We start from the raw sequence: 26,233 nt of genomic DNA on the forward strand, positions 1-26,233 counted from the left end.
ATTGGAGCCCTAGTTCGCAAGCATGAAAGGAGGTGCTGTGCCTTTGATTAGAACCACCATCTCTCTCTGGTGTTTATCTGAAGTGTTATTTCTGTCTTCAGTGTCCACAATGCCAAATTAACATTTCACAATGCTTTCCAATGAGCTCCCAGATCTTGGCTACTGCTCAGCTCTCCCTGACGTGAAGCCTGATGTCACGCTCTGCCCTTGTTTTAAATGTCATCCAGGACATTTGGAAAAATGTTAAGATGTTCATATTTTTCTCTTTCATGAGATCTTTAAATCCCATGCGTCACATAGAATGATGAGTTACAATATATTTTAGGAGCCTCACTATAATCAGGCAGTCGGAGGACCAAGATGATTTCACACCACCTCTGACAGGGGAAAGAGACATTTATAAGTTTACAGAACACAAACGTCCCACTTAGGGGAGAACTCCACAAATACTCTAGGCAAAGCAAAGCTAGAACTGCTAGCAAAGAACAATTACCAGTGTGGCCAAAGAAGATTATTTGTTGCCATGCTTTACTCAAAAGAAACAAGTTTACAGATTTCTCTGGTTTTAAAACGTGCAGGAAAGACACTACAATATATAGCAACTAGTTCTCTGCATCTGGGTCCATTTCACACATCAGTGCCCAACATTGTTATTCTCACTTCTTTTTTTAATGGAATCAAGTGCCCTGTCTACTAAATAAGGGCTTTCTAATTTTATGTTATTTATTGCTTCACAGGGGGAGGAGGAAGAATTTCCTAGCAGAGTAAAAATAAACTGGACATCATCAGCCAGAAAAAATACCAACACTAACTGATAGAAAGTGTTTCCTTTAATATAAAACATAAATTATTTAGCACTGTAGATTAATTAGTGAAGTCATTAGTTAAAGTTCACAAGATAATACTTATGTATAAAATAGATTAATAACACAAGTGTGTAAGGACTACAAGTAAAAGAAACAGTGCAGCTGGATATGAAATATTTAATTCAGACAAAAGAAAGTATATTTGGCAAGACCGCTGCCAAAGCAGCCAGGAACTCTGACAAAACCTTTATTATGCGCAGAAAGCCTCATGTGAAAAATATAACTGCTTGGAATTTGCAGCACTTATTTATGTTGGTAAGCATGAGAAGTCCCACTGAAGACAGTGTAGTTGCATAGGTAGTTTCTCAACAATTCACTTCAGAGCTGCAAAGTGCAGTCCAGGTGAACATTTAATGTCAAGAAAATATTTTCAAAAGCTTGTGTTTTCAGGTACACTGTAATGTCAGCTTTCCTTTGGAATTTTATCAGTCTTAACACTCTTCTATTTTACTCACAACACATTTTAAAACGCTAATTAAATAACGTATGTAGTGGTTGGGCTTGTTTTGGTCTAGATCATACTTTGTAACTTGATTCTTTGATCCTAATGGATTGATCTACAGTCTACAAAAACACCTGTTTAGCCCAAGTTAAGGTGTATTCAGATATTAAATTGGTGAACATTGTATTTGTCAGTGAGGTTCTCATGAAATATGAAAGTTGATTTCAGATTTTAGTAGTCCAGTGAGGAGCTGAACATTCAAGTTCTGTTGATTTCATGGAACGCAGGGCAAAATTCTTCTAAAACAAGTTTAAATCACTAGTAACTCACAACTGGCAACTTTTCTTGCATATTTAAGCATCTTAACCTCTTTGTTTCTTGTTAATCCTTGTAGTAAGATCATAGTTCCAGCCTTCAATGTGCATACTGAACATCACACCAGTATTCAGAATTAAAGTGTGACTATACATCATAGCTTTCAGGCTCAAAGGCAGTATTTGTCTTTCCATTTGTGCTTAAGTTTGAGACTCTCACTGCCGCCTTCTTCTTCTTCTTAAATTCCACCCCATGGGCTGTAGGCTCATTTTCAACGCCATTAGCTGTAATTGATGATACAGGAGTATTGCAACCCACTAAGTTGTGCTGATTTTCTGTCTCATTCTTCTGTATGCTTTTCTTCTTTTTCTTTGCACCTCTGGAGCAAGGTGGATATAAAAAGAGTAAAAGAAACACAAAGTTAGCTCAAATTTAGAGCTTTTTCCATCTACAGTTGATGTATTAGAGCAATTGTCTGCCTGTCCCACTTGAGTACAATGCTGAAACAGCTACAAAAACTACTGTTCCATAGCAGAACAAAGACCAAAAAAACATGAAGACAAAATATGAGGCCACTCTACTAGTCTACTTTTCAACATATCATAGCATTGCTTTGAAAAAACTGCTCATAATCTTAAAAATCAGCTAGTCTTAATCAACAGATGTAATTAGAAAATACAAATTACCAGTCTCTTCCTCTCATAGAAGTCATTGCACATTTTTTTTCTTTCCTAAGCTTAAACACCAAAATGTTTGCAATTAAAAGAGAGAATCCTGGTTTATTTATTCAAAAAGAACAAGACAGGCAGGCAAAGTGCCTAAGATTAGTTTTTCCATTTTAATTTACCTGAACTATGACAGATTTGTAGAATCAGAAATCACTTCAATATCTACTCATGCTTATCAGACTTCACACAATACCAAAAGCATCAGTCCAGCTTCTGTATCTTTCCCAGTTTGTGCCTTTAACAGGGAATTACTTACAGATGATCCCAGGGATTACGCAGATGTTACGCCACTTCTACCATGAGTTCCCACTCTTGACAGAAATTGTAACTTAATTTCACTATAATTACGTAGCAATACTTTGACTGTAGCCTTTCAAGGGCAGGTACTGTCTTTGTTCAGATTTGTATTGTGCCTAGCAAAAAGAGGTCTTGGTTTGCAACCAGAACTGTTATGTTGAATGCTGCTGAAACACATAAGCAAGTGGATGAATCAAGACTAAGGAATCTAATGAGATGTATGCAGTGTCCCCAAAGAAGGTGCTGCAAGAGCACTACTGTTTATGATATTGTCCTAATGTAATCATATTTTATGGATGAAAATGTTTACACATCAGCCATGCTAATGGACTGATATCTGCCTATAGCTCCAAAATTTTTAAGCTAAATTGTGCATTCATGAACATGTGAATTGCTGCAGCTCTAATACTGGAACATCCTGAAGGAAAACATGTTGGGGGTTAAGACCCTCCATGCTAGAAATCCTGGAGCACTTTGAGAAGTACTGCTGCATGAGGAAACCAGGGTACAAAATCACAATTAATCAGTAATATAAGTAACAATCTACTACACTGAGTGTTCCGCTGGGTCTGATGCATAATCACTTGTAAATTTATGCAGAGAGCACTACCTAGTGTAGCTCAACAAAACTGTACAATGGGAACATATCTTAGGAGATGATAACGCCTGTACTGACAAACAGTATCTAACCATAAATATTCAAAAGGTGAGGCTACTATGCAGATTTTAGTATAAAGCTACTCCAATTTAGAGAATTAATTTTCATATTTCTATTATTTGAAAATCAGATGTGATGATGTATCAAATCTTTGAGATACTTAAAAACCTTACTTCAATCACCATCTATTTTGTGACATTTCTCTATTTCTTCTACAGACTGCAGAAGATAGGTTAACTACTTGGCTAAGATAAAATCTACTAACACCTTGGATAAAATGTGTTTTCCTATTGCAAAACCATATTTTCCATTCACAATTTCTGAAAGACAGACATGTCATAAGGGCTTGCTATTCTCTTTCTTTTACAGAAGGTTTTGTGGCCATAATGAATACTGTTCTAATAGGCAAAACAGCAAAAATTCATTTGAAGGCTCAAAGAAAGGTGTAGTGAATTGTACAGGTGCTAACAGTCTCACTTCTGCATAGTGGAAGTATGTACTTGGCAATCACATCTCACTTGATTTTTATGAAGTTTATTCACTGTATAATTCCTATTATATATTAGCACATGACATGGATAATAAATGTACTTTCACAGAAAACAGGAAGATAACAAATGTTTTAGGTGGATTAACTATTTAAGTACAGGTTGGACTGGACCTGAAGTCATCTTGGTACTGCTTTTAGATGCTGAAATAGAAAGCACTTCCAGTGAAGATCACAACACTTATAGGCATGTCATTCTTAAGGTCATTTCAAGACACAACAACTGCAGTGAACAAGAAAACTACAGCTCTGCCACAGCCCCTGCAGGTCATGATCTCAGGTACAAAGAAGTGGGAGCTTTCATGAAAAATATGCAGCTGCATTTCTGAGATGGTTTATTATCTAATCTGTACTATATAGATAATATAATCTAGTTTCACCTCCCTTGCCATGGGCAGGGACTCCTTCCATTAGACCAGGTTGCTCAAAGCCCCATCCAAACTGACCCTGAACACTTCCAGGGATGGGGCATCCACAGCTTCTCTGGGCAGCCTGTTCCAGTGTCTCACCACCCTCATGGTGAAGAATTTCTTCCTCATATCTAATCTAAATCTACCCTCTTTCAGTTTAAAGCCCTTACCCCTTGTTCTACATGCCCTTATAAAAAGTCCGTCTCCAGCTTTCTTGGAACCTCCTTTAGGTCCTGGAAGGCTGCTATAAGGTCTTCCTGGAGCCTTCTCTTCTCCAAACTGAACAACTCCAACTCCCTCTGCCTGTCTTTGGAGGAGAGGTGCTCCAGCCCTCTGATCATCTTCATGGCTCTCCTCTGGACCCGCTCCAACAGGTCCATGTCCTTCTTATGCTGGGGGCCCTAGAGCTGAACACAGCACTCCAGATGGAGTCTCACCAGAGTGGAGTAGAGGGAGTGACTGACTTCCCTTGACCTGCTGGTCACGCTTCTTTTGATCCAGCCCAGGATATGGTTCACCTTCTGGACTGCAAGTGTACGTTGTCAAGTCATGCCAAGCTTCTCATCAACCAACACCTCCCAAGTCCTTCTCCTCAGGGCTGCTCTCAATCCATTCTCTGCCCAGCCTGTATTTGTGCTTGGGATTAGCCTGACCCATGTGCAGGACCTTGCACTTGGCCTTCCTGAACTTCATGAGGTTGACACAGTCCCACCTCTCCGGCCTGTCAAGGTTGCTCTGGATGGCATCCCTTCCATCCAGAGTGTTGACAGCACCACACAGCTTGGTGTTGTCAGCAAACTTGCTGAGGGTGCACTCAGTCCCACTGTCCATGTCACTGACAACGATATTAAACAGCACCAGTTCCAATACTGACCCCCAAGGAACGCCACTCATCTACCGGGCTTCACTTGGACATCACACGGTTGACCACAACTCTTTGCATGTGACCATCCAACCAATTGCTTATCGACCGAGCGGTCCATCTACCAAACCCATGTCTCTCCAATTCAGAGACAAGGATGTTCATTATGTTTTAGTTTGTGGAAGAACTTGCAAAGGACATACTTTCAGATTCACTTCAACGTGACCTCTTCTCAGTACAGCCTTAGTTTCCACTAAAAAGAGTATTTCTTATTTGGTAAGACTCAACATTCTTGAATTTGATTAGATAATTTGTGATTTCACCTTTTAAATCAGTGGTCCCACACTCTCCAGTGGACATCCTGGCAAGGTCACTCAAAATAATTGTTTCCTGAAGTTCTACTAATGAAGTTGAGTCATACCAAATTTTTCATACTGGCTTCTAACAGACTGTATCAACCGTCACAGTAACTGTGCTTTTAAGGCATTTCCTTCCTTAATGTACATCCTATCAGAATAGTTATGGCCAAAATTCAACACTGAATTCTGTCAGTGTGTAGTTATCTCACCATACAAGAGGGTTAAACTTTCCACTCACAATTTATTTTAAAATCTAGACAGAGCTGGAGATAGAAAATTAAGATTTAAAGATAAGTTAAAATTAGATAGGTTTCTGTATCTACACTGTATATGCACAGATTACTTAGACAGGGAGGGAACCGGTCTGAAAAACAATGAGTGAAATAACTTTGCTTAGATGACAAACACCTGTAATGGCAAACACAAGAAGTATTTTCAGATGTATTTTTTTAAGTATAAATGGTTGCAATAGCTGAAGATATTGTGGAATTTCTTGTTCAAAATGTTGAGACCTTATCTGCTTATAGCTTTCACAGAACAAACATACAGTTTTTAAAAAATTCAAGTGTCACAATCAAAGATGCTGGCTTGCATCTTCCTAGTATGTGACAACCTTTTACAATTTATATTAATTATTTTTAGAAGGTGCAAAAACAGTTTGCAGTTTGTAGCAATAAAGCCTAATACATAATTAACAGATGCCACCGGGCAATCCCAAACCCCTGAGTTTTGATTCTCATGTACATTATAGTCCTTGCTTTTTTGGAGGGAGAGAGTGTGTCTGTATATATGTACGCACACACATATGCATAAACTGTTAATTCCTTCACATTTTAGGTGTGAAGCACTTTTTGAATGATTATCCTAAAGCAAACTTCTTGTTTTGCTTGCTAAAAAAACATGAACCTCCCAATATTTCTCAGAGTTTTCTAACAGCAGTTGTAGAAATAACACTTCAATTTGTAAGTATTTCTTGCTTACTGTGTTGCAGGTGAGTCTCTATCTGTGTCACGCTCCGAGCTAAATTTTAGGTCCCCTGACTTACTGGTGACTGGTGACATCTGTAAAAGAAAAAAAAAAAAAAGCAGGAAGGTAAAACGAAGACAGACAAAGGGGCCAACACATGTACATAGAAAACCCACCAGTTTCCTGAATAAGGAGAGAATATACCTCGTTTGAAAAAGAATGTCTATCAGCCATAAAATGTTAACTTCTATGTGGTTACAAACAAGGAAACAGTATCCTGCTTTAAAAAAAAAGGCTACTTGCAAATAAAAAACAGTTTTCAGGTATGTGTAGAAACAAGAGGTTATGAATCTGCTTGAAGTAAGCTTAAAATACACAGTCTGTAAAGAATTAAGTTATTTCTGCTAGTGCATGAGTAAAGAGAGAACGCTAAAAAGCCATCTTATTGCATACTTTTGACAGGAGAAACTTGTCTATTTTTAACCCTCCAAAACCAGTTCAAATCACTCCAGGTTACTTTATAATTCAGGGGTAAAACAAATCAACCAAACCTGGAAGAGTTTAAGTTCCTTAATTTCCAATGTAATTAGTGGGTATCTATGCAACTCACTCTGTGTATAAACAAACCTCTTCTAACAAGTCTCCATACTTACTGCAAGAATTCCTGTAAAGAAATGTGAGTGCCCTTCTTGAGTTTACTATTTTCGGGGACAGATTATTTTCTCTACCTGTTCACAAACACCTGGAAGCCAGCACAACTGACAGGCCTTCTGTCTCACTCAAAATTTGCTCTTTTGGAACCAGGTATACGTTACACATCCAGCCAGGAACCTCAGGCCTCCAGAGCACCACAGCCAAGGAGAAAAGCTGTGGAAAGGAGGGCAGCACATTGTAGGTTCAGACCTGGTATTGCAATGCTGTCAGTGAAAAGCTGTTGTGGATCTGTAGTTCAGGTTGATGGGACAGATATGTTCTGTGTCTGTTCGTTATGGCATGCATGAAGGAAAAAGAGAAGTTATATCCTTCCTGGCACATGTTGTGAGTTTGGGGACCAGTTCCTATGAAGACCTTGAAAAGCTGGAGAAAAAGTACATTTCAGGATACTGGAGCCCTAGGCCAGAGAAAGGAGGGAGAGATTAGATCTGGTACCTTCCAAAAAATTACATTGGTGTTTTTTTTTTTTTTTTTTGTGGGGGGGGAGTAAAGAGAAGAATGGGCTTGAAACTAACTCAACCCTCAAAACTTGGCCTCCGTTTACGGCTTTTTTAAGACTGTTGGTTGCATTTAGGATTCACAGCCAGCCTAAATTAAAACCTACTACATTGTTTCTGAATTTCTCAAATATCCTTGGTATTAAAACGATCAGCCCACATAGTTCTGCCAAGCACAGAGGTACTCATCTGCTTGTAAATAAGACATTTAATGTTCTGCTATGAGCCTGAATAGCTCCATAAACAGCTAGTTACTGACATTACTGGCTCTAAAATCCCAGTTAAAAACATGCAATATTAGGGAGGGAGTATCTATCATTCAACAGCTTGGGTGTGCCTAACAACAATACAACATCTAAAATTGTAACCTCAAAGCCAACAAGAGCTTTCTGGAAGCAACAGAGAATAAAAACATTACAGTTCTTGACCCTCTAGTCTGCCAATTGTTCATTGCATTTTGTGTGACCTCACAGGCAAGGTGTGCCAATGCTTCCTCCATATTTCCCTTATATACAGAAAACAGAAGGTTGCTTCACAGCAGCTCTTTTTATCGCTTAAGCATTAGTTTCAGTATTTAAAAATGGAATTAAAATACTTTGTTTCCAGACACTAAACGTAGTGATCTCAGATTTCAAAGCCCCAATGAATTGAAACTAACATTCCCCTGTCAAGTACTATTGTCCAGTTTTAATTTAGGATAAAGTGAAGCACAGATGGAAATTTTCTTGGCATACACACAAATGAAGACCATATTGGAACTAGAACCTGTTCGTCCCAAACCTGAGTTTTAGGTCTTGAACAGTTTAATCACTTTCTTAATCTCTAAATGGGATTAATTAGAAAACATTTAGTCAGTATTAGTAGTGGAATGAAATTTGAACATTTTTGTCTGCATCTCGCTCCCTAGTATTATTTTATTTGTTGAATATCATTCTTCTGCTGACTTAGAAGAAACAGAATCAAGCTTCCATTGATTTACTGAATTCATCCAAGCACACTGCCCAAAGCAACCATGTTCAAACATTGGTCATTAGGATTTGTCTGCTGAAATAACACAGATTGCTGGATTAGTTTAGACAAAAGTCAGTCTATTAGAATATACTAATGTAGTATTGGCAGGGCTAGGAAGAAAAAATCATCTGCTTCACAGTGAAGACAAAATACTTGTTAATACAGTAATAAACTTGATACTATGTCAATGGTAAAAGTAAACACAAAAGAAGGAAATATAATGCCACTGAGATGAAAATACAAGGGTGTGTTGTAAAGGGAATGACTCTAAGTAATTAATACTTCCTTCAGCGTTCAGCATTGCGGTTCCTTGACATACACAATCATGAATTTGCTTGCAGTCAAAACAAAACCTTTTTCTGAAAATCCTACGTGAATGATGTTAAATTAGGGTTTTTTTACTCTCCTTTTTGAGTAAATGTAACAGAATCTTGACATTGCACTAATACGATAGTCAAATATGGACTTTTCCCAAGCACAGTTCGGTAGAATTCCTCTAAGTGCCACTACCAAAAACTGACTTGTCTTATAAAAAACAGACTAAGTTTTTGAATCCCTACAGATAGCAAACCACATGAAATTATCCTGGTTTTACAGTTGGAAGATTAAAGTATCCATTACATTATGCTGCCTAACTGAAGGTTCTTATGATCTGTATTAAAAAAAATTACTTATCACATAGGTTTTCATATATTCAAGCACAGCATTTCAGTACGAGTACCAAGGAAAGAAAAGCACACAATTAGAGACTATCTTGGAATAGCTGTGTTCACCTGAACACAGTACAAAATATGAGCTCCTTTGTTTAGTGCCACTAATAGTGGCATATTCAATCTTGTTGCCATATTCTAGTTATCTACCCTTTGAAAGATATAGCCCACCAAAAGGAGAGGAGAACATCAGTTCATATCAACTGCAGAAGCTTAGATTATCTGAAGATTCTTTTGCTTTGTTTACTATTATAAAAGTAAAAAAAAAAAAAAAAAAAAAAAGTAAGAAAAAAAAAAAAGTCTAAAAGTCTTGCTTGCTTTATAGCTCATTTGGTCTCAATTTTCAAATACTTAATATTGTCTCAGTTTTGCCAGATAAGAAGCAACCAAGGCAAAACAATTAAAGGCTAAATACACAAAAGCATTTTTCAGTTCCTGACCCCTGCTATAGCATCCACAGTAGGGAGTCAAGCACTAAACAATCCCTGTGCAACTTGTGGAAACAATCATACCTATCAGAACACACTTAAAAGCAAAACCTGAAGCAGAAGGTGTCTGAGGGAAACACCAGGGCCAAAGTCAAATCCCAAATCTACATCTTTGGTAGTGCTTTCCTCTAGGCTGTGCAGGGATGTTTCTAAGACCGATGGTTTGCAGAAGTACTCTGATAGACTAGGGTAGATGGACAGAATGGAGTGTTCAGGCAAACTATATGTGACTCAAGCCATGAAAGTAAATTCATTTGCTCTATAATCTACTCTGCACAGGAGAGCTCTCCCACAGAAGCTGTTTCTACAGAACTTGATTTAATTAAAGATTTGCTGGATCACAGATGGCAAGAACAAACATGTCTCTGTGTCTTTTCAGACCAGCCCTTAGGAAGTTAAACTCAGGATTACACATTTGTATTTTGTTTTCTACTACACAGTCCATGGATAAAAGATGTCTAGCAATGTACTTAACTCCCCAGAATCACGTTGATGTCTCCCGTCAAAACTGTTCTAATGAGGCAAGTTTGGAAGAAATGCTGATACCACACCCCACACATCACTGTCTTTCATGTTATTCTGTACCCCTCCACACATTTCCCCATTAAATGAATAACTAGCAGGGAGCTTTGCTAGTGGAAATGCATATATTTCTTTTGCCATGACCTTCCTATTTAAAACTACATTAATGTATAATTGCTCTTTTCCCCTCTATTGTGTTCAAGTTTAAAGAACAAACCTATCTAAATCAGATTTACCATATTGTAACCCTTATGTCTATCAGTATTAGCTGTGAGAATGTAGCAGAGTCATGGCTCTGTAGACAACAGAGACATTGGCACAAATTTTTGTCTTTCCTGTTGAAAAACAGCTAAACCACTGTACTGTTTAGGACTAAGCCAACACTCACTATTTTCTCCATAATGAATGACAAAGCCACAGGCAGAGAGGACTTCGCCTTGTATAGTCTGAAACTGCAAAATCCTGGGCGTGTCCAGGGATAGGAGAGACTGGCAGGAAACCTGGTGGGTGACAGCCTTAGTCATGGCTCAACACTAACAAACACAGCGTCTCAGAAATCAAATTAACTAGATGACTATTTGAGGGGCAGCAAAAGAAAGAGGAGCAGTGCAGACAAGGTACTTCAGACTGAAGCACTATGATTTACAACAGCTGTTTTCAGTCTTGAAGTCTTCGCCTCTGGGAAGTTATGTGTGGTTACACCTTTGCATTAAAATTTGCATTAAAATAGTTCAATCTGGTTCAGAAAGAGGCTATGAGGACCCAAGGAGAAAATAATGGGGACAGAGAAGTTAACTTGCTTCTGAGAGCTATCTTAATCTAGATGTCCCTCAACAGCGTTTTTGGTTCTGCTAGACCAGTTCAGGGCTCGGCCTGATTCTTCCTATCTTTAAACAGACTAATCACTCACACAAATTACTATGGATGTCACTTAATCTTTTTTCCCAATAGATATTTATTTGCTTATAAACCAGATACTTTTTCTTTCAGTGACTCAAATACTACTACAGACACAGGTGCCAACATTTTTTGAGACAGAACACATTAGGAACCACAGAGGTGGTTTTGGAGTTGAAAAAGAAGAGCTGCCAGCTTACAAATAAAACAGCACCACACATGCTTAAGAGAGTAATTAAACTTGAACAGTACGAACTGCATTTTGAAGGGAAAACAGAATATCTAAAAACAGGAAACTACAGAACTAAAAAAGGTGAAATATGTTAATGTTGGGTAATATTTAAGGAAAATGGTGTATTCTTCACAGATGATACTATAGTAAAATTGCCTTCAGAAGAAGGATTTATTCAAGAACAGAGTAATTACTATTTCAAAAGTAGGATTTGCAAAGATGTCTATTTTATAATGCCTACTCACTCACTGAGCTGTTCTCCAGTAACCTGAAAAAGGCACCATTTAAGGAGATAATAGAAACAGCACAAACCAGAAAATGAAAGTTGATGAAACTAATAGAAACATTTCTAGCCAGTATTTTTGGAAATATTTTTGAGCAAGTTTTCCATGGGTTTTAATTTTTTTGATTTAATAAATAAATTTTGAATCCACAAAAACACTGACATCGAAAGAGCTCAAGCCCAGGGGAAAAGTATCAATTGCTTGGCAGGTTAGTTTCAGACACACTAGAATAAGTACTCAGAAAGTCTGACAACAGCCTATTCTAGGAGAAGAGTGAGAACATTAATTATATATGTGAACAGTGATAATCCAAAACTTTGTTTAAATATACACAGAATCAAGTTTTGATGATCTCTGTGCAGATTATCCAAATTGTGCAATAATACTGTAGTTCTTTTCATGCTTATGACCATTATTTTACATCTTCACATCATTTTTCAAAGATAAATATACTAGAAAGAATATTTTCTTACTCTTTTAATGGACATTTTAAAGATTGTTTTGTTTTTGTCTGTCACTACTTCTCACTAGTTCCCACAAAATATAGAATTGAGTACTTAACATTCTGTATCCAATCCAATTAGAGGAATTTTATATAGTAAGTGGTAGGCCATCTTAGATGATAAAACATATTTAGAAGATTTTACAGACTGTAGAACATTTCTGGCCAAAAAAACCAAACAAACAACACAATAGACACTACTGACTTTGAAATGTCTCTGATTTGCCAAAATTTTGCAAAACCCAAATTCTGGTTTCTAACAGAATCCTATCTGAATTCCTGTCTTTTCTGCCTTCAGCTTAAGGAACCTGAAAACAGCACATTCACTGGAGCAGTCAGTTGACCAGTCCATCTTTGTTTCTTGGGATTCTTCATCAGTGCAGTGAGAACTTCACTCCATGAAATTTCTATTGGCCGTTTACATGTATGTTGTAATTAAAGATGATTATGACTTAATTTTGTGGCTCAGGAGTTAAGTAACTCTTAAGGCAGGAAAACAAGGTTTGCATAAAATTATTATGTTATGAATGCAAAGCTGATGGTAGAAAGAATTTTGAAAGCAGGTTCTTTGAAGTACAATTTTTTTTGTATTATTTGCAAAGATTAATATCGGATCTTGAATTTTACACCCTCTTCTAATGTTAATGTGTCCATTTTATCATCAGAAAATCCTGATGATTAGCTAGATATATATTATGATTAGCTGCATATATAATATCTGCAGTTGGAAAACTTTTTAATTAGACTATCTGGTGTTCTCAATAATGAAAGCAATAGTAGTATTCTACATTTTAAGTGGCCTATTTAGTCTGATATGGCAGCAAAATCTCACAAATAGCTGCTATTATGATTTTCACATTAACTGGTGTTTTTGCAGTTTTAACAGTACTAAATATTTAAGTATTCCGCCAAAAAACCCCAGAAAGAACAGATGATACAGTAAACCTGGATATAACTACATATTTGGGAAAACATGCTTGTGGCCAAAAACCAAACACAACCAAAAAATTCAGTTCTATTTTCCTGTTCGTGGTATCAACTTAAGCAACAACTTAATTCATTATTCAACAAATATTTTTGGATTTTTTTTTAATAAGTCATTTTCTGTCAAAGCAAAAAAAAATCCAAGGGCATTATAAAATAACGATTTTTCATATTTGCCATATAAAATAAATTGGCATTTGCTTTCATCAGCTCTAATACTGAAAAAAATGAATGGAATAGGTAGAAAAGTTGCTGTGTGACTGCTGCAACACAGGAACTGCCATAACCGATCAGCCCCCTCAGTGGTCGTCTTAGCAATTTTGTCTCAGAAGTGTCTGGCATTGCCCAAAGCCAAAGCGCTGTAGAACTTTCCTTCATTATGACAAACAGCTGAATGACAGGGTTTTTTCTTCTATGCAGCACTCTGCAGCTTTTGTACAACCTTTACACTTCAAGGAATTGCAAGTCTTACACAGAGATTTGATTCATCTTTTGACTCAACTTACGATCTTCTTCGTGATTTATACAGTGTTTATGCAACTAGAAATCAGGGAAAAAAAAAAAAAAAAACAAAACAGTCACAGTTTTATTTTCCAGTCATTGAGCTGCTTTGAGAATCTCAGCCATTACCTCAGCCTAAAATGTGTTCTTAAAAAAAAATCCCTGAGTGTATAAGTTTAATAGTGTCTTGTAACAGTTTGGTTCACTAGGATAACTAAGCATGGCATAAGCATAGATTTCCTTCTACCAGTATTGGATATGTTCCATTCTAGCTTAATGTTCCCTCATCTTGTTTAACAGCAGAAGGGAAAGAAAAAAAAAAAAAATAATAAGAAAAAACAGTGCATCCAATTCATCTCTCTACATCATATACTATTCTATACACTCCCTTCACTGGTCATTCTTTGCTAGTTTAATCCTGTAAGTATAGCTTCTTATACCGTTTTTTCCAGGACTTGTAAATGTTTTATTACTTTTCTCTGAACTCTTTATGATTTTGTAGTCCCCCTGGATGTTGTGCAAGATAGAAAGCAATGTATTTGCTCGGTTTTGGACTGTTCCTGTACACATTATGTCTTCTGAATATTGGTATATACTACATAGACTACTACAAAATTATTAAATATGTAGTCAATTTAATTCAAAATACCAGTAGAATAAAAGTAAAGAATATTTTGATGAAATATCACTAAAACTGTGTTACTAAAAAGTGCTACTAGTAATACAAAAATTATAGTTAGAAAAAATACGTCAACCATAGACACTTCAGAAAGTATAAGCGGTCAAAACTGATCAAATGCTGCTTCTCACAAAGCTGAATAATAGGTACTGGTTGTAAATGTTAGTAACATTAGTCAGTGCACATAGAAGTATTTTGATCTAGTAAATCAACTGGATTCCTTCTAGATTAACACAGAAAAAAAAAAAAGGATAAAAATGACCAAGTCTATAATGACAATAAATATCTCAGCACTTCTTCCTTTTCTGGTCTGGGTATAAGTCAAACTGAGTGAATAGAGCAACATATTCCCTCTGGGATACCTTCCTTTTCTCCAGTAATGCAGACATGCTTTCCAGTAATGTTGCAATTTTTCCTATATATGTCCCAGTCTGCCTGGAAGTAATGTACCCTTGTAGTTCTTGGACAATGGTGTGGCTATGAGTTTCTCAGCTACAAAGATGTAGAAGGTGTTTCAGATTAATTATTACTGCTAGGTGTAGTGATTAATTCTGTTTTTAAAGTATAGTTAGAAACAAAACACTTAGTAATTAAATTTATAGCGAGTGAGTGGTTGGCTTCAACAAGACTGCCAAGTGAGTAATCTGTACTCAATTATTTATTTAATGCTACCTATCTCTATTCACCTATTCAAAACAAAAGCTAAACAAAAACATTAATAGAAGTAGCTTTGAGTGTTTTAACCTTGAACATTGCAATATATATATTATGCAAAGACTAGATAAATAATCTGAAAAAAAAATCATAACTAAGAAACAGCATACATTTTGAGTCTTGCAAATTAGACACAAAATATTAGATTCAAAGATTTGATTCTAGAAAAGTATATGGAAAAGTCAAGTCATTTGAAAGAAATCTGAACAAAAGTCATTTTAAAGTAGTTATGTTACTACCATTTGACTAAATGAATAGCTGTGGAAAGCACACTTAAGAAGGATACAGACATTTTGGAATAAAAAAAGATCTTAAATTCTAAGAGCTATTGAACTAATTTCTATTACTTTTTTGCTTAAAAAGTATCCCATGTTTTAAGACAATCATCAGTTGTACTTCACAGAAGGGGAACCTAAGCTACACAAAGTTTCTAATCTCTGTTTGTCTGGAGAAGTGAGAGTCATTTGTCTTGCTTTGCACATAGCAGGATCTCTAAAAATTAAGGCGGGCAGTGGGAGGGAAAATCAAACCCCTGTTTTTTTCCTTTGACTAAAAATTGGCTGCTGTTTCTTTGGTCTTCTGTACATACTGTATTCTGACTGCTAACTAAAATCACAGGCGTGCTTCTGCATATGATATACTATGTGATATGTAAACAACAGCACAATGCCATATGCATTTGCAACCCACTATAAGCATACTGTGAGAGTGGAGAGAGATTATAGTGAAGACAAAGGCCTCTCTATCCTTTGCTCCTCCAAACTATGAATTCTCTGTAGTCCATCCTCCTGAGCAATTTAAAGGACGGCAACAGTCATTCACATCAGAGAACCATCAGCAGCTTTTAAAACAGAAACATCCATTGACAAGTAAGCATGTTCATATGTAGCACGTCCTAGTCTGGTAATAAGGCTTTATGATCACACGGTATACCTTTAGTTAGGGTACTATTACAATGGATCAAAAAACTCTCGAGAGAAAAGCATTACAGTTTTTTCCTAAGCAGGCAGATAGTGAACTTTCATGGCAAAAATTGTGAAGACTCTGTGGGCAGTGCGTATTCCAAGAATGACAGTCAAGTGATGGAAAGAATGTCAGGCTTTGGCAAATCCATGTAGTTTTTTCAACCACTATTTACATCAGGTGTCCGTGAGAGGTACTTCTGTCAACCTTGGAGTCAAAGGGAGATTTGCCACTCATTGTAATGATGAAAGATTAGGCAGAATATTAAATTGGCACATGTTAGAACAGCTGGTTCCACATGAGACAAATGTTAGACATCTGCTGAAAATCTACCTGCTTGCCTAGAATGAGGTCTACACATAAAAATTTTTTCTAAAAAGAATTGCAAATTAATACAGTCTACCTGGTCCACAAAGGACATACTCCACCACGACTTACAGAATCCTTCCTTCTCAAATTATTACCTTATGTAGTGTTGGAGAACCTTCTTCTGCTTCTCTTGGTCCTTCAGGTAGGAGAGGAGCAGAATCTGGTACTAATCCTGAAGGTTGTTCTTCATATTCTTCTGAAAACAGGATCAATCATTCACCATTTTGAGAGCCATGAAAGAATTATGAAAGTATCTATTTTATGTGAACAACTATGACATTACTATCTAGCCAACAACAGGATGTGAACTGAAAGGGGTGAAAAATGTTAGAAGTCAAACTTTGTGTGACAATTTATCAAAATTTGCCCATTTACTTTTATTTGTATCAGTAAGCTTACATTTAAATGCAATTTATATAGGTAATTATATAAAAGAAAAACAATCAAACATTTACATAACTAAGAACAAAGTCCATACTAACACCAATACAGCTGATACTTAACATATGTATCATATGCATTTCTTTTGATTAATTAATAAGAGGGTCATTAACTCAAATAACAAATTATATACCAGCATGTTGGTTTTTTTGGTTTTGCTTTTTTTTTTTCCCCTCACAGTTGTACAACATCTCCCCCACTTTTTTATTTTTTTTTAATTTTTTTTAAGAACAACAGGCCATCACTGAAAACTCTTCCTGCAGACTGCTCTCTGGCTTATTTTGCAAGGAAGAAACGAACGGGAAAGTGCACAGGATGTGCAAGGGGAGTACAAACAGGCTGTGCAGTAGTTAAGCTGACTTTAATGACCATCATCAGGTTAGGACAGTGTTATGTCCAAGTATTTTTAGGAAATAGGCATAAATACTAGGCTTCACTTGAAAGACAGAGGGAGGAACTAGAAAATGGGGGAAAACATCTTGAGAAACACTGGGTTAAAAGATTTCTAAACACCGGTATAACTGATAGAATGATAGTTCAGGAAGGCAAATGAATTCCTTGTAGCATGCGCCCACACACTATATCCATAAGCTGAATACTAACAACTGTCAGGACACTGAGCATCTTTTAGACCAGTTGAGTCAGGAGACTTTGTTCAGATTATTTGTTCAGATTAATTTGTTCAGATTAATTTAGGTTTGTCTGTATTAGTTTAAGCAAAACTGCTTTAACAACAAGGACCTGGTAGCAAGTTCAATGCCCAGATATGAGATTTAACCATTACTGTTCTTTTAAAACTTCATATTGAAATCTACTTATTTGGGGAACTAGCATTGTCCATTAGAGTACAGGGAAATTCAAGCATTTTTACAAAAGTAACTGGTTAGATCTCACAGAGATCTATCTGTGAAATGCTTTAATGTGTCCTAAAACACTGTCAAGGTACGGCATGAACGAGGTGTCTATATGCAAGAAGAGATGAGGAATCAATCCAGTTTACTGACATTTAAGCCAGTACTATATAAGACGGAATGTTTAACTAAATGCCAACACCTTCCTAACTCAGATATGTCAGCTTGCTACGTGGTTAGCTAACTTCATAATTTCTGCATCACAATAACTCATCATTATGCCATCTGTGTGCTACATAAATTCATATCTTCAGAGCAATAAGCAGAACAGCATGGTAAAATCTTGGTCCATCAGTTAAACCCACACCGGTATACCAGGAAGACAGCAGTAAACTTACTTTCACCAGCCACATAATTAGCTGGAAAATAACCTTGCTGTCCATTTGCTAGGCTGCCAAACCACCAGTTATCATTATCTTTGTATAACACTTGGATAATGTCACTGCGATGGATGGTTAGCTCATCTGATCGATGCGCTGTGTAGTCATAAAGAGCCACTACCTAAAAGAGAGATAAGAGCACCACAGCTTTATCACAACCATGCCACAGAGAAAAAAGCGCAACATTCACTTCCTCTTGCAGAAAAGCAGCTGAAACCAAAGCTGCACTTTGGTAAAAGCTGAGGCCGTCTCAAGTTTTGCTAATGGGATCAGGGGTGGTGGGAAAGCAGCAGGAGAGGCAAGATAAAGGACTGTGGGATTGTAGAAATGGTTAAGAACATTCAATTCTCTAAGATTAGCTTCAAAACAGCAGCTGTTAGTTTTATAAGCAATTTACTTGTGAAGCAAAAGGAAAAAAAAAGCCACTTCATACATTCTCTTTCTCAGAATTGTTACACCACCTTCAGATCCCATTCTGTGTGTGCTCATGAAGCATATGTGTTCGAATAAATACTTCAACAGTATGACAGTTTTACTGAAGGAAAAATTTAGTTCAAAAATGTCACTGCAAAGTTTTGCTTTGATCACTTCACTGTTTTTTGTTTTGGTTTTTTTTTTTTAGAAATAAGGATTTGCATATACTATTTTATAAATATCGGCCAAAAATATGTTTATATTCCATTTCATATAATAAATCTTTTGCCTGTGAAATACGGTGCATCTATACTTTTCTAGAAAAAAATACTAATAGTGGTCAGCACCACATATACTACACAGAATGCACTACATGAAGCCTGCTTTTTACCCTGAATATGAAAATATCAAGTATAATTTTTTACCTTTTTCACATGCCCTGTGAACAAAAATCTGTCCTGATTAATTCAGAACAGAAAAGACCGAAAAGAAAATGAGTGAACTGAAAGAATAAGGGAATTGCTCATTTCCCTCTTAAGTGAAAGGCAAAATTATGACCTATTTTGCACAAAGAACACTCTTTCCCTCCATATAATCTTCACCTCAGATTCCTCTGCAATACTGAAAGTAAAGAGGTCAGAAACAGGGTATAATATAAGTGATATGAGGTTATAGGAGACTGAAGGAGAGAGCAAAGTTACTATGAAGATAAGGATTTGGAGAAAACACTTTTTTTTATTACTCATGCATGCCTTTAAATCCCAAAACTGCTGAACTGCACAGTGCTTTTTGTATTTGTATTTCTATTTTGAGTAAGATAACCTATGAGTTATGCATGTAAAAATATAGCCAACGTAGCTTGTATTTTCATACTTCCATGTCATCAATTAAACAGATTAAATCAGTTATGAATGTGAAAAGATGGAAATTAGTCTACCATTGCAAATTCAATGTGGTCTAGACAGAAAATGTATATAAATATGCATTCAGTAAACCTAAAGTATCAACCTTTATCATAACTCTCCTCTCTGCATTAGTAAAGCTAGTACAGTAAATACAGGTGATGCTGACACTACAGAAGTATGAACTTCAGAATAGAATAGAACCAACTAAAACTAAAGAGCACCATAGATAAACAGTAGAGAAGAGGAAGCTGGCATGATCATGGCCAGTAAGGGGTGTTCTAGCAGTGCTCACTTCAGTTAAATGGCAATGGTTTCCTAAGGGATAGCACTATGGAAAAAAAAAATAAAAAGAAAGGAATGGAACTAATTGCTTGGCAGCATGAAGAACAATGAAAGGCAATGTCTTTTGTAAGACAGTTCTAGAGTAAATGTTTTGGGTTTGCAAAAAATTACAAAAATTTAGTAACATGGAAACAGTCAACAAACAGTTCAAACCAATCAAGTAAGTTCCACTGTCTGTCACTCAGAAATTAAAAAATTGAAATACCAATGTGTCCTGCAATACAAATGCACCTCAGGACCAAAGAAGAAATTATGCCAAAAGCAATGGAGTTTCTTCTGGTGAGACATTCAGACATGAATTAAATTCTGTCTGGGTCCAAGTTCAGGGAAAAAAAAAAAAATCTCTATTTCTCAAAATTCTAAAAAACATTTTTCAAGAGTGATATAAAACCAGGTGTAACATGGTTATGGTGGTTATGAACATGTTTGCAAGAATTCCAAAATCTAGGGTATCAAGAAAAAAAATCCTTAGGATCATGCTAAAATATAATGTGCTTTCAAAAGCACAGATGCAGTGTAACAGGTATACAAGATACTGCAAAACATTATGTAATACTTACTGTCTCTTGCCCGACTGGAAAACTGCTTCCTCCTTTCACTCCCAGTGCAGTCAGGCAGTCATCACTCTAAAAAAATAAATTATTTTAAAACCTTAACACAAAGTACTTTGATAAACTGTAATTTTGAGTATTTTCATGTCTACTGTAAAACAGTAAGAATCATCTGTAATAAAATACTTTTTTAAAAAAGAAAAAGCAGAAGTTATGTTAAGCAACGCTGGCTAACAGTGGCTATGTAGGCAAAGAGATATTAAGTTTTTCAAGTATGTACACTACACTAAAGATAACATGGGGGAAGACAGAGGATTGATGACTAAGCAGTCTAAAGCTGGTTTGCATTGCAAACACTACAGTAGATGTTGAAGAAGCTGTTGCGGTGAAGTTTACCTCTGAGCCATTACACAAAAGATGCCACTTGCATATAATGGAGAATTTCATGTTGGTCTTCATGACCAATACTTTCCATTTAATTCTAATTGTTCTATCTGTTCTTCAGACTTCCAACAAAGTCAAAGGAGTAGCAGGTATATAATGCAATAATTATGATGTGCCTGTACCTACAAAATTTGATTTTTCTCAAACAACAGAATGCTTTGGTTGAAAGAAGATTTAAAACAGAAAAAATATGAAAATTAGTACAGCAGTAACGAATTAGAACAAAGGAGGAGATGGAAGTAATTTACTGGTGTTACTTAATTTTTTTCAATGGCCTGTTTTCACAGAGGGGAAACCAATTTCCCCTAGATTTTGTGTGCATCAAAGGATACGAACTGCAATGCAGAATAGAAATATCGCACAGGAGATAAAATACAAGAATCAAATGCGAGCTTTGTGAGGTAAACAACATTTCCACTCATAACAGACCGTACCACATTATAAACAAAATTTAAATTTGAGAATTTCTATCCAACATACATCACCTTTTTTGTATTTTACAGCCTCTCTTTTAACTGTGTTTCGCATAAACTTCTTTCTTTTCTTTTGCTTTTTTAGAACACATATTTAAGATGTATTGCTCCTCTTATTTTCTAGGTTTTTTTGGGTTTTTTTTATTAAGGTGATCCAAGGAGTATCATTACTGCAATCCTCAGCAGAATGAATGGCATTCTCTAGAACAGAGACTCTTACCCTTAATGTTGTTTCCCTAACTTGGCTAGGCTTATCTCGTATGAGAAAAAAAAAAACAGACTGTCCTGAACACAGAGGTTCCATCCTGTCCCCAGATTGTTTTGGCATTGCTAAAATAGTTAGAGACACATGTAGTAGATAGAGATGAATAGAGAACAGTTGCACTCAGTTCTTACCATCTACCACAACATCTAAGCCTACCACCTAAAAAGTTCTGAGTAATTATGTACATACACAGAGGGAGGGGAAAAAAAAAGTAACTGCCTGATTTGATAAACAAATTTTGAACAAAGACTGGTGGAGCAGCAGTTCAGGGTGCGTGGCTTGTTCAGTGGTCTATTGGTAGTCAGCACAGCCTTACAGGTTTCAGCTAATTCTCATTTTCTATTCTCAAGGTTAAGAGAACTGTGCAGGCAATGTGCTTAGCCTGTGGGATGGGAGTGCCTCCTGTTGCTCAAAAATGATTCATCAGAATTATTAGCCATATTATTTAGATATCTAGTTCAAGGACTCATGTTGCTCCATTATTGTGTCTCAATCTGTCTCTCTCTCTTTTTAATAAAGTATTTATGTGCTCTCAAACACTCAGCATAAGAAGAGCTTGAAGAGGGTGAGCGGTTTGGAAATAACAAGCTAAAATTCATGAATCATGCTAAGACTATGTTGAATGTTCTCAGATGCTGCACAATCCAAAGAGTTTCCTCTTAAAGGGATACTCCGAATACACCCGAGGCTGTGCACACACCAACCTCTGGCAGGACAGAGGAACCACCAGGGCTGCCCACCTACCACAAGTGCAGCTACTACAAGGCAGCAGAGCTGCCTCTGGGGTCCCATGCCATTTCTTGAGTAGTGCAAACTGCCAGGTGTCCTGCAGGTAACACCCGACAAAAACTACTGGCCTTTCAGTTTAGACACATCATTTTTTTATGTTATGTCACAAGATTAAGCCACATTTTCAGGATTCCAAAAAAGTGATAAACATCTTGAAGGGTATGAATACATCATTCTTAATACAATATTCATGTCTCCTTTTTTTAATGGTAACTAGTTAATCCTTTTCTTGTGTCGGAACAGACATGGGGCTATATAGTTATGTTGTAAGAAGTTGGTCTTTTAGGGAGACAGTCCATCTGTGAGAAACAGGAGGAAAACGCTTGCTGGGAAAGTGTGCCGTGTCATACTGACTCTGGTTGAACAAAGCTGGTAGGAGCTTTCACCATAAGGAACATTCTCAAACAAAGATAAATAGATCCAGCAGTTGATGCAGAGTTCTAGACACTGGCTATCCACAGCTAACCCACTTAGACAGCCTTGATATTTCTACCAGAAGAGCAAACAAAGAATGTTTTAAGATGCTAACACAGAAGAGAGCACTGCAGGTAAGAGTGAACTGATAAATAAGGTGCTGTATGTATGAAGTGTCACCAATTCCTGATATCAGCAGTAACTAAAAACTTTATGGCTTCTTTCTAATTGAGCAGTTTCAGTGATTAATGGAGTGTTAATGGAGTTTTTAGTCTTATTCATGCAGATTTGTAACAGCCAAAAGGATCTGGGCATTAGATAGCGTTCTTTCCCTTAGGAGAAGCAGCACTGTGTAAGAACAAGGGATATGTTATTACTGCCTTTTCCATAAAAAATCCAGCATTTCATTTCTACTACTGAACAAATATATTTCAAATACCACAATATCAAAAATTAGAGAAAAAAAATGGAAAAATGTAAAGTCTACCGCTGTTTTTATATGCTTCTTCCTTATATGTAAACACATAGGAATTAAGTGTCACTTTCAATTAGTCATTAACTCTTAATAACTACACATGGAAAATAAGATTTTCTAAGATTGACTTTAGGTAGACACTACATACGCTGAGGTGAACCCCAACATGTGTGCATCCAGGGCCAAAGCCACCATCCCTTCTTTTCCCATTAGAATGACAGACTGACGCGAAGGACAAATATCAATTTCTGGGATGCTGCCCAGTGCCACTGCTTCTCTCCACACCACCTCCCTATACCTGCTTTCTGCCAGAGGGAAGAAAAATTGTGGGCGTTTCTCGTGCAAATCCTCCAGTAAAACACAGGGAATGAGTGTTAAAACTTCTCTTGTCTGCTCAGTGAATCTGTGCCTTAGTTTGCAACTGAGATCATCACCTTTTTTTGTTTAAAGGAGACAAAATAAGAAATGAACTTAGAGTGCTCAAAAAAACCATGACTGGCTTAAAAGTGAGATAATATTTAAAACATTGAAAAATTTCACAGAATCAATCTGAGCTTTTACAGTCGCTCCATTGTTTTCATTTTTCCTTATAAACCCGAGGGTTAGAAATTTACTTTATGCTCTTCTTCCCTAAGAACGTCATGCAATCTATTTACCACAGTAACTGAAGTTTTAAATGAAACACTAAATAAACTGAAATGTAATATAAACTAATTGAATATTGTTAGCAATGTCATATTTCTGTTCTTGTTCTCTGGTCCAATTAATTGTCACCACACTCGTAGCTCAGGACACATAACTGTACAAATTTAGTCTATGGGAAACAGAGGATAAACAGCTAAATTAAAATGATTCTAAAAGTATTAATTGCTAAGAATAATGTACTCTTCTTTCATCTTAATTAAACTGTCTGTAGACACTGTAAAGTTACTTCCTCAGGCTTCAGATGACTACAATCCTTATTTGATTACAGTTCTTCAATATTTAATGAGCATGGGAATCTATAATCTGCCTAGAGGAAAAAACCAAAACTGTGCCAGGCTGCACTTTATTGAAACCTGCAATGTACAAACAGAAAACACAAATGCAAACACAGCTGCTGCAGTAAAGCCTACACAGATAAAAAAGAAACAAAAAAAGGAAAAAAGATCAATTCAGAAGCATGTGAAATACACCCACTCCTGAAATTATTAAAACCTCTTCAACTATTTTGTCATTTCTAAATATGCTACTTTCTTGATATAAATTACTCAGTTTACCTGCACTTACAACATATACATTTCTGCATTTATAAACAGAAAAAAACCCCAAACGTTCAGATAGCTGATTGTTTTTCAAAACAATTGATCCTGTAAATATTTATAGAGCTTGCTGTGATGGAGAACATTAAAATACTGATTGAACAATTTATACTTAATTTGAAGATACCTCTTTTGTGAATAAAGACAGGATTAAAAGAAACTCTCTCTACAATGAGAACTTGTGAATAATGACATTTTATATTTAAACATCAATTTAAAAAAATGCAAAGGCAGAATTCCTTACCGTCTCTAGTCTACCCAATAGTGTTCGGCTAAGAGGATTTCCTACTGGGCTGAAACACCCTGTGAAAAGAAAAGGCTGTGAATTTTCTGCTTGTTATCCTTTTCCATCAAATAAACCAGTTTATTTTAAAATCATTATGTTAGCAGGATATGTTTGACAAAATTCTAATGAAAAGCAGCAGCATCTTTCAGTCACAACTATGCATCCTTCAGTCAGGAACAGTTGGAGGGTTTATTTAACTAACAGACCTGACACAAGGTTAACTAATCCAATATTTCCATTCAAATGATTTGGAGAAATAGCTCGAGCTATGTCCACATGCCACCTCGTGCTCAAAGCTGACACTATTATCTAGGCTGTATTACTTTTCTCTTCATTGAATTTCTGAGTAATGCATACAAAGTTTTCCAACAGACATGATCACAAAAACTCTCAAAGGAATTACTTCCTTATTTTATCTGAAAGAATAACTATGCCTATTCAGTAGTTCCCTTTGATCATCTGAGTTCCTATCACAACACATCTTGCTGTTTATTTTATTCACTCTCTACATAGTGCATTTGAACAAGTACTTGTAAATTCTTTTCTTTTCAATCTATTATGTTAACTACTAAGCTTGGAAAAATCCTTTCATCATCTATGGATTTATCTTTTTGTTACTGGTCTCCTCAGCTGTACACTTAAGAAAACATCTTAAACAAGAGAAGATTCAAAAATCTGAAAACTGTTGAACACGACAGTGAAAAATGCTCCTGCTTCGTTGAAGAACGGCTTCTTAAGTCTAGAGATGCCAGACAACACCAAGTTAAGCTCACTGGATTTTCTCTGTGAGACACTAGATTTGAAATAAGTTTTGTTTTCAAAAGGAAATAAGTTCTGAAAACTCATTTTCATTTGCCACTCCAAAAGCCTACTCTTGAGGAGTCCAGTATCTGAATAAAGAGGACTATTCAGATTCAGATCCCCATGGACTGGCACAGCTCCACAAGGAAGCTTGCACAATTCCACCTACAGTATACCTTCTAAAGCTTAGTGGTTTAGACTTTCACAGGAGATTTACTCATAAATGTTTAATCACTAAGATATTTAGATATTCATAAATATAAGTAAAAGAGCAAGCTCAAACAATCACACTTAAACCATGTTCCTGTAGATGTGCATGTGAATAATTTTATGTTTGTGAGAAATCTTAAAGAAGTGCAATGACTGATTTCTCAGTTTTGTGTACGAATTAAAACTTTTGTGATCTTGATAATTGCAAAAAAGCTTGTAAAATTCTGAAATACTTCATTTTGAAAGGCTTACTTTGATTTTTATTACTTTTTCCATCCATTTCAGAAGAGAAAAGAGATGAGACTAGAAACCAT

At 36.3% G+C, this 26,233-nt stretch overlaps 1 protein-coding gene across 1 annotated transcript in view; it reads right to left on the minus strand.

The window, feature by feature from the left end:
• Window positions 1-943: 943 nt before the first annotated feature.
• The window catches only part of AHI1 (Abelson helper integration site 1), a 92,567-nt gene continuing 67,277 nt past the window's right edge, over window positions 944-26,233 (minus strand). The window contains exons 20-25 of the mRNA XM_080341974.1: window positions 24,867-24,925; window positions 20,471-20,536; window positions 18,208-18,370; window positions 16,613-16,713; window positions 6,466-6,545; window positions 944-2,002 (exon numbers count right to left, since the gene is read on the minus strand). Of these exons, the coding sequence (XP_080198100.1) occupies window positions 1,771-2,002; window positions 6,466-6,545; window positions 16,613-16,713; window positions 18,208-18,370; window positions 20,471-20,536; window positions 24,867-24,925 (701 nt within the window). The 3' untranslated portion in view covers window positions 944-1,770. The remainder of the gene's footprint in view (window positions 2,003-6,465; window positions 6,546-16,612; window positions 16,714-18,207; window positions 18,371-20,470; window positions 20,537-24,866; window positions 24,926-26,233) is intronic.

Source organism: Nesoenas mayeri (genome assembly GCF_963082525.1).
Source record: "Nesoenas mayeri genome assembly, chromosome: 3".
Lineage (NCBI taxonomy): Eukaryota > Metazoa > Chordata > Aves > Columbiformes > Columbidae > Nesoenas > Nesoenas mayeri.